Source organism: Trichoderma ghanense (assembly GCF_004382785.1).
Source record: "Trichoderma ghanense strain CCMA-1212 chromosome Unknown scaffold_12, whole genome shotgun sequence".
NCBI lineage: Eukaryota > Fungi > Ascomycota > Sordariomycetes > Hypocreales > Hypocreaceae > Trichoderma > Trichoderma ghanense.
This window is the reverse complement of record NW_027395675.1, coordinates 613,594-628,476: the sequence shown is the minus strand read 5'-3', so window position 1 is coordinate 628,476 and position 14,883 is coordinate 613,594. Positions and strand designations below refer to the sequence as shown.

The 14,883-nt window shown below is 56.2% G+C and overlaps 3 protein-coding genes across 3 annotated transcripts; 2 read left to right on the top strand and 1 right to left on the bottom strand.

Moving 5' to 3' along the window:
* Positions 1 to 6,858: 6,858 nt before the first annotated feature.
* On the top strand, positions 6,859 to 9,507 carry CCMA1212_008599 (putative beta-glucosidase I; the record flags this gene model as incomplete). Its single annotated transcript, XM_073705722.1, has 2 exons — positions 6,859 to 6,950; positions 7,070 to 9,507. Exons 1-2 carry the CDS (start codon positions 6,881 to 6,883, stop codon positions 9,505 to 9,507), a joined length of 2,508 nt encoding a protein of 835 aa, XP_073555776.1. The 5' UTR covers positions 6,859 to 6,880.
* Positions 9,508 to 10,441: 934 nt separating this feature from the next.
* Positions 10,442 to 13,925, bottom strand: CCMA1212_008598 (uncharacterized protein; the record flags this gene model as incomplete). Its single annotated transcript, XM_073705721.1, has 5 exons — positions 13,781 to 13,925; positions 13,379 to 13,464; positions 12,391 to 12,887; positions 11,689 to 12,097; positions 10,442 to 11,459 (listed from the first exon to the last, which is right to left on the bottom strand). The coding sequence occupies exons 1-5, from the start codon at positions 13,895 to 13,897 to the stop codon at positions 10,442 to 10,444; spliced, it is 2,127 nt and encodes a 708-aa protein (XP_073555775.1). The 5' UTR covers positions 13,898 to 13,925.
* A 249-nt stretch (positions 13,926 to 14,174) lies between these two features.
* Positions 14,175 to 14,883, top strand: CCMA1212_008597 (uncharacterized protein; the record flags this gene model as incomplete). Its single annotated transcript, XM_073705720.1, has 2 exons — positions 14,175 to 14,214; positions 14,435 to 14,883. 2 exons carry the CDS (start codon positions 14,175 to 14,177, stop codon positions 14,881 to 14,883), a joined length of 489 nt encoding a protein of 162 aa, XP_073555778.1.

Genomic DNA, 14,883 nt, shown 5'->3' with positions numbered 1-14,883 from the left:
TCTTTCATCCTCTGTGGCTTCAACTGAGACGTGGAAAGGGCGCACATGCTGGACAACCTGAGACCGCACGTCAGCGGTATAGCTGAATGCCAGCGGAAAAGCTTCCGTCGACGCCTAGGCGAGCTGCTATCACCATGCATTAGCCACTGCGGCATGTGGTCTGGGGCGATCCCCCCCAAATAGATGGAGCCGGACCTTTTTCCCGGACGACTACTGCAGGTAGTCTTGCAGACGGGCAAGGGAAGGCAAAGGCAAAAGGCGGAGATGGTTTCGAGCTGTTCGGGGGGGCAGGAAAAGTGATATTGTCTCAAAGAGGCGAGCCACGCATCACGATCATCGTCTCACTGCTCAGAAACGCCGCACCGTATAGGCAGGGAAACGCGTGATTTGTGGTCATTCAGGCGGGAAAAGATCGCCGCCAAAGGGAATAATGTTGGACCGATGATGACGGGGATGTAAGGAGACGACGCCGCTCTGTAGGAAACGCTAGCCGCCCTGATATCGGTTCCTGGATTCACTCAACTGGAAGAAACAAGGATGAAGACTGGGCCCCGTCTCCTCGGCGGCCATTGCTTCGGAAATAATCCTCGTAACCATGCAGTAGGTGGGCGCAGAAACGCAGTAGGATTGCCCTTATGCTAACCAGCGGCTGCCCCGATCCGAGCTGCTTTGGTTCAATGATTCACGGCCTCCGCCCTGCTCGCCCATCGGCCGCACTGCGGTCGGCCTTAACCAGCTCAATCAGTAGTCTCAAAGCGGTCAATGCTCTCGTGTCTGGGGTATTCAAGCCAAGGCCGCTCGGGCATCATGTCAGGCGGCGCGCCTATGAACCCTACAGAGTTCCCCGAGATTATCAGGTCGAGACTCTAACCCCTGGGAGGAACAGAATCGTCACTTAGTGCAGGAATAACCGATTGGCACCAGGATGATGGCAAGTAAAACGGCGCGGCCACTTGAAAGCGGCCAGGGGAGCGGCCGTAGGGGGAGTATTCCGGTTTCGAGCGGGTCCCTGATCTGCTCCATATAGAATCAGCGCCGCTGCTACCCAAGTTGCCCTCATCGAGATGGACGGAGAAATTGTGAGGACACCTTGCCTAATAAGATAAGATATTCCAGTAGCTCGATCAAAGCCAGCTTCATCAACAGGAGGCAACGAGGGTTCGAGACCGATGAGAAATAACCGACTTCACAGACCAGCCTTTGACGAGCCTTTGCCAAGCTTCCTAGGCAGGATGACGCCCCCAAAGGCAGATAGTGTCATGTTGTAGAAGCCAGCTGTCAGTCGAGGCTAATCTTTGTCGTTTATGCAAGCCGTTGTTCGTCAACGCAAAACGGACCAAGCGATGCAATATCCCAGAGGCGATGCCGATGCAGCGGGATCATCAGGCACGGAACGATGGACGTTTGCAGAGTAGCCTTTGAGCCAGGGCAAGGGCGCCTGGTGTCAATGCCGAATCGAGTCCGACTCTGTGTAAATTCTACACAGGCAACTGAACTGATTCCGCAGGCTGCGGTGTATTGAAGTGCAGCAAGGGGGTTTTCCCAAGTTCATGGTGGTGAATTAACTGCTTCTCGACAAACCTTTCCTATGTCACTCCTGGTGGTGTATGGAATAGAAGCGAGGATGAAAGCGGTCAGCACGCTATTGAACAAGCTTTGTTAGCAATCTCCCAAAGAGGCAAAAAGCAGTGAAGAGAACAATAGACGTAATAACGGCGGTATGGAGCTGCCGAAAAGTTTGTGTAAGACAGGACGAAGAGGCAGTACGGATCAGTGTTGAACGTCTGGTTACTCCCCGGATGGAGGGGGCGTAGGCAATTCAATCAGTGAAAGTCTTCGTACCTCTGCTTTCTCTCCTTTTCATCTCGCCGTCTTTTCCTTCTGGCTGACAATGCCCTCCCAAGGCACAAGCCCTGGCCCAGAAGTAAAGCACCAGGACACCTTGTCCAGAGAGCTCCCGCTTCGGCATGCAGCAACCCGGGACCCAGCAACAGCGCAGTTGACACGCCCTCGAGTTCCCTTCAAGCCTCCTCAAGCCCCGTCTAAAAGGGCTGAAAATAGCAGCGCCCACACAGTCGTTCCAGGTGCTGGTTGGACAGCCGTCCATCATGCGGTGGGTAAATAGTAGCGGGCCAGCGAAATAGCGAGTATCAAGCGTGAAGAAATTGGCCGAGGTTGACCGAGCCGTTTCGGTGGCGGACCAAGGGGGAAGGGCGGGAGAAGCGCGCTAGAAGGCCAATCGAAGCTTTCTTTTTCCTTCTTTTTGCTGTCACTCCGGCCCCACACGAGACAGGGGGGAGGGGTGTGATAACCTCACGCTGAGCCAACGTCTGGCGTCTTGTATGGGTACGAAATGCCCCATAGTACCTACAGACCGACGGAACGGCACTAGTGGTACTCGGACAAGCGTTGGACGTCCCCCCCCTTGCTGAAGAAATCTCCACGAGGGAACCCTGTTAGCTCTGGCGCAGGTCTGGTGTGGATGATGACATAGAGCAATGCATAATACATGCTTGTGCCTTGAGAGATAAAGAAGCGACAGAGGGCGGCGGGAGAAAGGGGATATCGATAAGGCTGTGGCAAAGAAACAGCAACGAGCACCAGCCATTCGCAGATCTCCGCCGCTCCAATGCGAAATACAGATGGTATGTACTGTAGTAATGGAAAAGGCTCTGACCAGCCTCCAGCCTGGTTCAGAGACGGCTGAGAGCTGAAGTGATGCGACTCCATCAGAACCCCACTCACCAACTCCGTACAAGCGCCTTAGCCTGCATGTTGCGGATGCTCATCAGCGAGAAAAGCAGACCACTCAACTGCGTACCGGGGCACCTGCATCCAGAACACAGAGTACCCAGCCATGTCGGTCGCCAACCTCCAGGAAGCCCCTCCCTCTCATGCGTTGCTCCATACGAAGCGGCCGTATCGCACTTGCAATCAACATGAGGTTGGCAAGTCCACTAAAAGCCGCATCGTGAGGCTCCTCCAAGCATTTCTTCGTACACGCACCCCCAAACCACCGTTATGAAAGAAGGGAGGGGGGCCAAGAAGACAAATAGTCCAATGCTCAAGTGTCTCTGCGAGCTGCTTCGCATGTATGGGGGAGCAGTGGCTGTCCTTGTCCCTTGGGAACCTGAAATCGGGGCGAGTCAGGCGTTGCATCCTGACCCGGCCTCAGCTAGCAATACAGGCTTCCCTTGCGTTATCAATCTGCATGTCTTTGACACTTTTGTACTGTGTAAATATACTGTGAGGCTTCTGAGGAACGGCGTGATGCGTCGGCACTTGAGGGCCAACAAGGGATGGGTAGGTTCGACGATCCAATGGAGAAAGGGGGCTTCTGCCAAGTGTGTAACATCGGGCTCTTCTAGTGCCGTTGTCTCGTCGTCGTCGTCCCCTCTCCGTCCGTCCGTCTCTGCAGGCTATCGTGGTCAACCAGACGGTGGGATGAAGCCATCAGAACCTAGACTTTCTAGTGCCAGGCGGTTCAGGGGCTCTTGTTGTCGATCAACGCCGGCTAGCCCAGGACGGTCCGGGGCGGGAATCGCGCCTATGATTTGATACTGTAACTTCTCACAAACGCTCCGGCGCCAATCCGGTAATAGGGCCTCATAACAAGGCGATAGCACCGGTGATGCAAGGTGTCAAGGGAGCTTGAGACATTGGGTAGCATCACTAGGTGGTGGTCTCCACACGATACCACCTCACTCCCAGATAGAGCCAGCCTCAAACGACGCACCTAGTCGCATCCATCTGTGGCTGGCGCCTTTTACGCTTCTGCCTGGAGGAGGAGGCGTCTCAACTGCCCGGGTTCGAACCGCCCGGCTTCGCGCCGCGTTATCCAACCGATGCATGCGTTTCTCATCATCAGTTACTTCATCCCGGGCCAGCAAATATTGACGCCGTCAAGGTGCAGTTGAGGCGTGCACGTATGGACTAGGGAGTGCTCCGTACGAAGCACTGTATGCGAACAAGGGACGTGAGAAGACCAGGTTCTCCGCATCTTGCGGCAACAAAGCCAGAATCGCCATAAGACGCGAAGAAGGTGGGAACGAGACGTCGACACTCCGCTGTGGCTACAGTGCTTCTAACGCCATTGTCTCAAGTGTTTGCATTTATGCCACATTGACTGAGTTGTCTCGATATCCTTGCCTATGACGAGGACAACACACGTTGTTGCCGAGGATGGGATTAGCCCAGAATGCATGTGTTTTTCTTCTGTAGCCGTCGAAAGGGCCGAAGCGACAGGACCAAAGAGTCACTGCATGAGGCAGTGAGGCGATGCGCTTCTAGCTGGTGAGTGTTGATGTTGAGTCGCCCAGTCGCTCGCGATACCATCATGTTATGCTAACAACGCCGGCTCATTGGCCGTGCAGATAGGGCAGGTCCCAATGATCCCTTCTTCGGCACCAGCAGTGGATTAGATCTCATCTCAGAGTCCGGGTCCCGGATCAGTGCCGCCCCATGCAAATCGTAGGACGAGTAATGGAGGATGACAACCCTTGATGTCCAAGGAAGCGGATGGTACGATAAGTCAGCAGAAGCCTCACACAAGGTCCGGACGCCCTGCCCTGCCTTGCCCTCTTCGCTGCTCTGCTCTGCTCTGCTCCAGCATCAGCAACGTGCAATAATCGCAGAACGAGGTTTGACGATGTCCAAGCAAACACCACCTTTTGGTCGTAACGATTGCCCCAAAGAGCAGCAGACGGCCGTGGCGCTCAGGAATTCCCCTGCCGAAACGCCAATGGTATTGCCGTTCAGCCGCACAGGAACGACAGCGAGAGGCCTTAACGAGTGGTCAACTTGGGCCATGGATTGATTACCCCTGACAGACTGGTCCCCAAGGAGGAGGCGAAGGGAGACTTTGGCGGGATCCCCAGGATCACACATAAGACCACACATCGACCAGCCTTACCGGCATCCTCCCGCAAGCCCCTGCTCTACCGTCGACGATACTCCCGCTAGCCATGCAGGCTGCCCGAGAACCCCAGGTAACCCGTGCTTCTGGACTGACAAAGCGTGGAGCTGGAAATCTTCGTGATAAGATACCAGAGTATCTTTCCTAGAGCTTATGGCGAGGTGCTGGGAAACGTTGAGTCAGACACGTAGGCAGGGGGGTCATCTTGGCGGATATCCAGGCTATGTGCCATGACGCGCTCCCAAGCAGACACGCATTGCACAAGTAACCACCGAGCACGAATCATCGCCAACGTCGACTGAGGAGAGGAGGAGTACCCGTGCATACGAGACAAGGTCAGGATGCTGGCCCAGGTCGAAACTTGTCGCTGAAGCGCAGCTGCCATGGAAATTTTGTGCCACCAGTGCTTGATGGTTGCAAGCAGTCTTGGCAAGCCAGGGTGATGTGCTAATCCAAAGCCATCTGACAGCGTAGAGACCAGACACCTGTATGGTTCCCGTAAGCGTCGTACAGGCGTGGCACAGGCGAACTGGGTCGAGAAGAATCCAGAGCTGCCGAAGCATCGAGCAAGACCTGAAGGACCCTGGATACCGAGTGTACGAGCATCGCTGCTGTGCGACGGACGAAGTATTAGTACCCGGCTATGCCGCAGCTTGTTACCAACGGAGATGCATGTTGGTGACATTGGAATCACCACCACCGGACTTAGTCGTCATGCCCACGCCGTTATCAGTACGTAGTGATCGTGAATCCTCGTAGGGTAGGTGTCAAGTTGAGATGATGAGGAGGCTGGCAGCGGGGAGCAGTCTGTGTGCTCGCGGAAAGCCGCTGTAGATGACCGGGAGTCAGCATCTCAACGGTCGACAGAGAGGGACGGCGTCAACGGCCGTGCCATATCCACGTATCAGCTTCACCAACTCCACCAAGTGCAACACTATCGTCGTCCACATTCCCCATCGCGGCGAGATCCCACCGGCTCCCGGGGTGGAAACATGCAAAAGCGTCCCGAAAGCCGGAGTCTCGGCTCCCCCAGGATCGTCCTTCATCCGAAGCTGAGTGTGGAGCAGGCATCGTCGACGATATCCGTCCGTGCTCGACGTTCGATACGGCGTTTACCCGTCCCGGGACGGAACCGAACTGCTCTGATCCAAGCATTGATAATGAAAACCGCCCACATGATCTCGAGCGTCTTCGGGGGGCCGTCGGGGAGTGTCGCTCGTAACTCACCGAGGCCAACAAGGCCGACTGAGCTTGGGTGGAGTTGGACCCCAAATCTCTCCGATTCTTTTGGCGGGGTAATTGACTGACAGCAAGCACCGATTGGCCAGAATTCAGCCTTAATCGCGGCAGAACTCTGGAACATCGGTTTATCGCCGGATAAAGCACGGCTGAATCTCCTTAGCCTGCATCTGATGGCGGGGATGATCGCGGGGAAACTCGTCCAATCTGGAGACGGTTTGTTCCTCGTGATTGATTCCTACCAGCTTTCGGAGAATCCTGCACCTGCTTGGCTCGCGACAATGGCTGCCGAGGGGAGAGAGTAAGTCCGTTGAGCGAGGAGAGGCGCTGCTCTCTCTGCTTATTTGCTGTACGTTTTCTTCCGGAGTTCTCACGATTACTCTTGGCAAAGATGGAGAGCCCACGCATCCATTCTGTGTGACCGACGGCTATATAAGCTGCTTGTTCTGTTCCTGTGTGCGATGTCTGTCTGCCGCTGGCCTCTTCATCACCCTCTCCCTCCTGTCTAGCTCTCCCAGTGATTTGGTGTTCATTGAACTCCGTTTCTTTGTATCGCTTTCGTTGCTCTGGTGCCTACCCTGCAGTGGTCTTGACCTCATGGTATTCTGCTCGACCATCCGCGTTGTCATATAGAGCAGAACATTGTTTTGTCCACAAGGATTCCCCTCACTTGGAAACCTACGTATTCACCCGACGCTTCCAAGTCACTCGACCTACGTCTCCAACATGGCGGATATCGATGTTGAAGCCGTCTTGAAAAAGCTCACCCTGGCCGAGAAAGTCGATCTGCTGGCTGGTGAGTGTTATGACTTACGACATCAATGATTGTCATTTATGCTATGCCTTGATAGGTACCTACATAGCAATGACCTATATTCAGGCCGTTTATAACCAAGCGCTGACTTAGTGAACAAGGCATCGACTTCTGGCACACGAAGGCTCTCCCCAAGCATGGAGTCCCCTCTCTCCGCTTCACAGACGGCCCCAACGGCGTAAGAGGCACCAAGTTCTTCAACGGCGTCCCTGCAGCCTGCTTCCCTTGCGGCACGTCGCTCGGTTCCACGTTCAACCAGACGCTGCTCGAAGAGGCAGGTAAGATGATGGGCAAGGAGGCCATCGCCAAGAGTGCGCATGTGATCCTCGGCCCGACGATCAACATGCAACGCTCCCCTCTCGGTGGACGTGGTTTCGAGTCGATTGGCGAGGATCCGTTTCTGGCGGGCTTGGGAGCTGCGGCTCTCATCCGCGGTATTCAGAGCACCGGAGTGCAGGCCACGATCAAGCACTTTCTGTGCAATGACCAGGAGGACAAGCGTATGACGGTGCAGAGCATCGTTACGGAGCGGGCTCTCCGTGAGATCTACGCGCTCCCGTTCCAGCTTGCCGTGCGAGACTCCCAGCCGGGTGCGTTCATGACGGCGTACAATGGCATCAATGGCGTGTCGTGCAGCGAAAACCCGAAATATCTCGACGAGATGCTTCGGAAGGAATGGGGTTGGGACGGCCTGATTATGAGCGACTGGTACGGAACGTACAGCACAACAGCTGCCGTCGTGGCGGGCCTCAATCTCGAGATGCCCGGACCCCCGCGCTTCCGAGGAGAAACGCTCAAGTTCAACGTCTCCAACGGAAAGCCCTTTGTCCACGTCATCGACCAGAGGGCTAGGGAGGTTCTGCAGTTTGTCAAGAAGTGCGCCGCTTCCGGAGTGAAGGAGAACGGCCCCGAGACGACAGTCAACAACACCCCCGAGACGGCGGCTCTCCTCCGAAAGATTGGCAACGAAGGCATCGTGCTGCTCAAGAACGACAACAACGTCCTGCCCCTGAGCAAGAGCAAGAAGACTCTGATCCTCGGCCCCAACGCCAAGCAGGCCACGTATCACGGCGGAGGCTCTGCTGCGCTCAGGGCCTACTACGCAGTGACCCCCTTCGACGGCCTGAGCAAGCAGCTGGCGACGCCGCCGTCATACACCGTCGGCGCCTACACTCACCGCTTCCTCCCTATTCTCGGAGAGCAGTGCTTGACGCCCGACGGCGGCGCTCCGGGCATGCGCTGGAGGGTCTTCAACCAGCCCCCGGGCACCCCCAACCGCCAGCACATTGACGAGCTGCTCTTCACCAAGACGGACATGCACCTAGTGGACTACTACCACCCGCAGGCGGCGGACACGTGGTACGCCGACCTGGAGGGCACGTACACCGCCGACGAGGACTGCACGTACGAGCTGGGCCTCGTCGTCTGCGGCACGGCAAAGGCGTACGTAGACAACCAGCTCGTCGTCGACAACGCCACCAAGCAGGTCCCCGGCGACGCCTTCTTCGGCTCCGCCACCCGCGAGGAGACGGGCCGCGTCAACCTCGTCAAGGGCAAGACGTACACGTTCAAGATCGAGTTCGGCTCCGCGCCCACCTACACCCTCAAGGGCGACACCATCGTCCCCGGCCACGGCTCCCTCCGCGTCGGCGGCTGCAAGGTCATCGACGACCAGGCCGAGATCAAAAAGTCCGTCGCCCTCGCCAAGAAGCACGACCAGGTCGTCATCTGCGCGGGGCTCAACGCCGACTGGGAGACCGAGGGCGCCGACCGCGCGAGCATGAAGCTCCCCGGCGTGCTGGACCAGCTCATCGCCGAGGTGGCCGCCGCCAACCCCAACACCGTCGTCGTCATGCAGACGGGCACCCCCGAGGAGATGCCCTGGCTGGACGCCACGCCCGCCGTCGTCCAGGCCTGGTACGGCGGCAACGAGACGGGCAACTCCATCGCCGACGTCGTCTTCGGCGACTACAACCCCTCGGGCAAGCTGTCCCTCAGCTTCCCCAAGCGCCTGCAGGACAACCCCGCGTTTCTCAACTTCCGCACCGAGGCCGGCCGCACGCTGTACGGCGAGGACGTCTACGTTGGGTACCGGTACTACGAGTTCGCCGACAAGGACGTCAACTTCCCCTTTGGCCACGGCCTGTCCTACACCACCTTTGCCTTCTCCGATCTCGCCGTGTCGCACGAGGCCGGCAAGCTGAGCGTGTCCCTCTCCGTGAAGAACACAGGCTCCGTCCCTGGCGCACAGGTCGCCCAGCTCTATATCAAGCCGCTCCAAGCGGCCAAGATCAACCGCCCCGTCAAGGAGCTCAAGGGCTTTGCAAAGGTCGAGCTGCAGCCTGGCGAGACCAAGACTGTGACGATTGAGGAGCAGGAGAAGTACGTGGCTGCTTATTTCGATGAAGAGCGGGATCAGTGGTGCGTTGAAAAGGGCGAGTATGAGGTGATTGTCAGCGACAGCAGCGTTGCGAAGGAGGGGGCTGCACTGAGGGACAAGTTTACCGTGGAAGAGACGTATTGGTGGTCTGGCGTGTAGAATGATGCTTTGGCGGAATGAATTTGGGTCGAATCACTCCATATAGTTGATCAAATGATGATGACTGATCAATCTAAATTTCTATGAGGATATTTCGCACAATCAGGCCCAACTTGACGGAAGAATCTCGTCCTGTGTGAATCATGTAGGGTAGATTCCAAGAAGTAACGAGCAATCGAGACAACTAAGGTAGCAGCAGGCTTAGGTACTCGACGGTCGAAATCTCTTGATTAGACTATCAACATAGATTGAGTGAATCCAGCAACAGCAGCTATAACACCCATTTGATTCGTCAAATCTCTTCTCTTTTACCTTCTGCTCCACCGGTAACCACGAGCTGCATATGCCTTTATAATCCGCATATGCAAATCTTGACGAGGGTATCCAAAACACGTCCTCCTTCCATACCAGAACCCAAAGGGTAACAAAAAGAAATTCCAAAAAANAAAAATCAAAAAAAAAAAAAAAAAAAAATCAGCGCTTCCAAAATGACAATGACCAGACGTCACTCCAATCTTGTCTACCCCTGCGAGCCGGCCCGCTCCGTGCCGTGCTGCACCACATCCCTCCCCTGCTTCGAGACGCCCAGCCTTTGCACAGACTCTGGCCAAATCATCGATGACCTATTGTAGTATTCGTCCAGGCCTCGTAGAAGTCGCATCCAATCATGGCATGCTGTGTGCCGACTTGGGTATTTTAGAGCAAGGAGTCGCAAGGGCAAGAATATTAAAGGGCCTCCTCAGTTCCTCTGCAAGTCTCCCGCGGCGTATGTATATCAGGCCTGATACTGCTCTGTTTGAGAGCACTCTCAGCCATAGTATTCCACCTCTCAGAGTATATCCCGACCGTTGTATGACTGTGCCATGACATGCCAGATTTCCACATCGCCAATAGACCCAGCCAAAAAAAAAAAAAAAAAGCAATGGCGGCTCAATCATTCAATCAGCTCGTGGTCGTCGTTGCACCGCACATTGGCAACCACCTGTGGGATATTTGCTTCCCGCAGAATGAACCCATGCTTCTCCACCACAACCTCTCCCCCCAGCGGCCCCTTGTCGTACATCATGCCGCCCTGCTGGTAATACCCACCACGGAGCCAGCGCTGCAGCCCCAGGGCCGCATTCGCCGCGTTGATGGCGACGTGCCAGTTCTCCAACCCAATCGTCATCCAGCCGACCACGGACAGGGTCTTGATGAACCGTGCAGGGGGCGAGTTGTGGCAGCTTGGCACGGCCGCGGCCATGACCCAGACGAATACGCCTACTGCCGTCTTCCAGAATGGTACCGTCACCTCCCACACCAGCTCCCATAGTTTCAAGAAATCAGCCTCTGATAAAATCTCTGTAGTGGGTACTCGGGCCACAATGGCACGGTAGTAGACCGAAGCCGTCACGCGGATGCAGCGGTACATGGCATCGTTCTTCGTCCTGGCCAGCCGGGCACTGACGGTTTCGTCCGCTGGGGCAGGTGGCGAACCGTTACTAGAAGACGGGGCATCGTGACTCGCCGGCGAATCGTAGTCGGAGCTGCTTGCTGGGGAAGTCCCCGCCCCCTCGTATCCCGTCGTCTCCCACATGCAGTCGTCACCTTCATCAGCTGGCCGCCCCGACGCCTCGTCTTCCTCATACAATGGGATATTCTCCGGCATCCGGTCCAGCCTGTTGAGCGCCCATAGAGCCGCCTCCGTCACGTTCTGCAGGTCCTGCTCGGTTGGAGAGGAAGGCAGAGATTGCACCGTCTGAATCACGAATCTTACATCATCCAGGATCTGGGCGGAGCTTCGATGAAGCTTCAACGCTGATCCTGGGTCAACAAAGCGTGGCCACCCAGATAGAAAGGGGGAATTAAAGGAGGTCTGATAGGGTACCATGAAATCATCACGAAAATCAAACTCGGGTTGTCCGTATATATCAGGCTCAATGTCATGAGCAATGGCGATTGCAATGTCGTGACTAGACGGAATTTGAATGGTTAGCACACTAAAACCAAAGAGGCGAGCTCGATGGCTGCGTAGCAATGGAAATGGGACAGTATCTAGACATAATGACACTGCATGTTGGTCTATACAAGCACCATCACTAAGGCAGGCTAACCGTTCCAAAACCAAAGGGTGGGAGGCGGGAAACACGGGGATAGGGTGGTGATGCTGCTGCAGGCAGAATAATAGCAGAAAGCACTTACATGAGCACCGTCTTGGCCAAGAAACCGCCCATCCCCAGGTCCTGAAGACCGCCCCTCATCCGAATCATGGTCTTGAGGCCCGCCATGTGGGCGCGTAGCTCTTCGGTGGTGCCCCAGTACCACGAGTCCATGACCATCTGGGCAGCTCCCATGATGGCGGCATCGCCTGTCTGCGTCCTGGTAGAGCTAAGGTGCTCGTTGAGCATGCGGTGAACCACGCCCTTGTAGGCCCAGACGAGCATCTTGGGCACTCGGCCCGTCTCCTTTAGGAAACATACGGCCGTATAGAGCACGATCTGGAGCAGTAGCGGGTCCTTGATGGATAGCGGAACCCAGTGTTTCATGAATCGGCTCTCAGGATCGGGATTCCCGTCTATCGAGGCCTTGAACCGAGACAAGAGCTGGAGATCTAAAGAGAGATATTCATGTCAGTACCCACGACTTGTCATCCATCTTTGTTCCCCTCCCCTTTAGATTTGTTCGACTCCACGCCGGGCAATTCCCTCCATGCATTTTAAGGGTGCAGCATGCTTCGGGAGGGCACTAGCACTCATCGGAGTCCTTGCACCACCCGAACGGCGGATCAAAGATGGTGATCCGTCTACATGGACACGTGCATGTGTGCACAAAGACCTACGGCAATAGGGATAGAGGAAGGAAGAACTGGGGATGGAAGAGGGGGGACAAGGACTTGTCACATACGTATTCGGACCAGTTCGATATTTAACCTGGTTGGCTCCATGGGCAGGTTCCGCAGTTGATCGTCCAGGCCTCCTAACATGGCAGGCGGTTGAGCAGCCTGTTGCAAGGCGCGCATGAGTTGAGGGCCGTCGATGCTCCATTCGTCATTGACGATGCGATTGGTGACCTTGAGGCGGGCCTGCAGGATTAGGCGCAGCATGGCGAAGACGGACTTGGGCTTGAGGGTGCCCGTTTCGTCGGTGACTACGACGCGGAAGGGCTCGGATGAGCTGTGTGAAGAGGCATCCTGGTCGTCTGTCTGAGCCAGAGAGATCATCTCGCCTCGAGCAACGACCGGTGTAGCCGAGGGCCGGTCCGCCATGCCGCTGGCAGCGACGACACCCTCGACCTGGAGAATGGCATCCTGGATGTCGGACAGGTTGAGGTGGGCGTAAGCGCCTTCGAGCACGACCTTGACATTCTTGGAGCTGCTGCCAGGGGATCCGGCAGTCGTGGCCCTGTGATGAGTTTGGCGATCATGTCAGCTTATCAGGTACTATCGATTGTATGCAATAGACGTGCGTGCGTCAGTGTGTTGTGAGAGGCAGCGGCAACAAGTATAAGTCGTCTCTCTCTCTTTCTTTTTGCCTCAGTCTTCTGCTTTCTCTTTCTTCTGCCTCTCTCCCCTCCTTTCTTCTCTCTTTTTTGGGGGTCACCGTCTGAGTACAGTATCATCTGATTGGAGGAGAGCACAGCATCTGCCGCAAAGCTGCAGACAGCAGACAGGGGCAGTGGCTTGGGAGTCCGGCCTTGTGGGGGAGCTGAAGCCGTAGTATGTCCACTCCCCACAAGCTTTCTCCGAAGTCCCTGTCCTGTCTGGCCCCCCAAAAGAGACGACAGGTGGGCATGTGAGTGGGAGCGACGTGGGGATAGTGCCAGCCAAGTTGAGGGTCTCTTGGCTCTCGTTTAGGGTTGCGATGCTGTGGGAAGCGATGGAACTAATACTGACCTCTTGGTGTTTCGCTTCGCGTTGTATTCGCACGTCGGTTGCGGGAATCGACGGACACAGTTGCTACACGGTCGGCCTTGGTCGCACTACAAGCGAAGCTCGAGTCAGCGATCGCTGTTCCTTGGAGTAGCGCTATGCTTCGTCCTTCCGCCCTTCCATTTCGTCGTTCGTCATTTCTGTACAGTTGCCGCTTTCTCTGCTACTCGTATGCACTGGCCGATGACGAGATCCCCCGGCATCTGCTCGGAAGATGGCCGCCCCTGCCATCTCCAACCGCCAGGGGGTTCGGACAATGACATATATCTGGCTACTGGCGCTCCCGGGGTATGCGAAAAGCAGCCCCTCCAAACAGCAGTCCGGGGAGCCGTACGTACGAAGCAGCAGCTCGCTGTTTCTACTAACCTTTTGCTTGCGACGTCGACACTCGGTGCACGAATTGCCCCTGGCCTTGACGGCCATGTTTGCGCCTAACCGGCGATGATGGGGCATATGCCCCTGCAGCTGCATCGTATCGGACATTAAAGCTGAGCGCCGGCGCGGCCGAATTCTGTAGCGAGGCGGGAAAGATGGGGGAAAAGGAAAAGAAAAAGGGCGAAAAAGGATCAAAAAGGCCTGAAGCGAAGCCGAGAGATGCGGTGAAGACTAGGGAAGGCAGATCGACAGAGAAGGAAGTAGAGCGACGAAGCTTTTCTTTTAATCAAGAGCGTGCACTCCCCCTACTTCCACACCAGACGGTCTGATGGAGCGAGATTTCTCGTTCGTATGTAGCCAGTGAGCGATGCAGCGGCCCCGGAGAATGACGGTTCGACGGCTCGCGCCGCTTCGCTCAGCCGCAGATTCGTCGAGATTCGGCACCCCAGCCCTATCGAGTCGGCAGACGGATGACGGGTGTGTGGATGGGCGTTTTGGTCAAATTGACAGAGTGAGCCTCGGGCTCCAGTAGCGTGCAGATTGCAGGTCGCCGGTCGGGGGCTGCAGCGATTGAGGTCGGACACGGACGGCGACAACAGGCGGGCTCGGCAGGCGAGGTGTCGTCAAGCGATTTCGTCCCAACAACAAAGGCGCAAGAGCATCGAGGTTGGCGAGGCGCCGAGTCGTGCGTCGCAAAAAGCTGGATGCGCCGCGCGATGAATGATGAGGAAGAGGCGAGCCGGCCGTCGTCAGACAGCGAGGGGTGGAGCAGGAGAAAAAGGGGACAAGAGAGACAAGATGTCGCAGACGACGGTCACACAGAGACGTCGGCGGCGACTGGGACAATGCAATGCACCTGTCTCGGAGCTGCGTCGTTCTCCCTTTCGCCACGCACAGGCCAAAGAGAGGCAAGAGTCGAGAGTCGAGATACGGGAAGTCGAAGGTCGAGAGTCGCCAGGTCGGCCTCTTTGCGCTGCAGCAAATGTAGCGTTGAGCAAGCGCTGAAGGCTGGAACAAAAGGGGCAGGATGGAAGCCAGAAGATGACGGCGGTGATTTTTCGTCTCAAAACAGCAAAAGACCGGATGGGTTATGA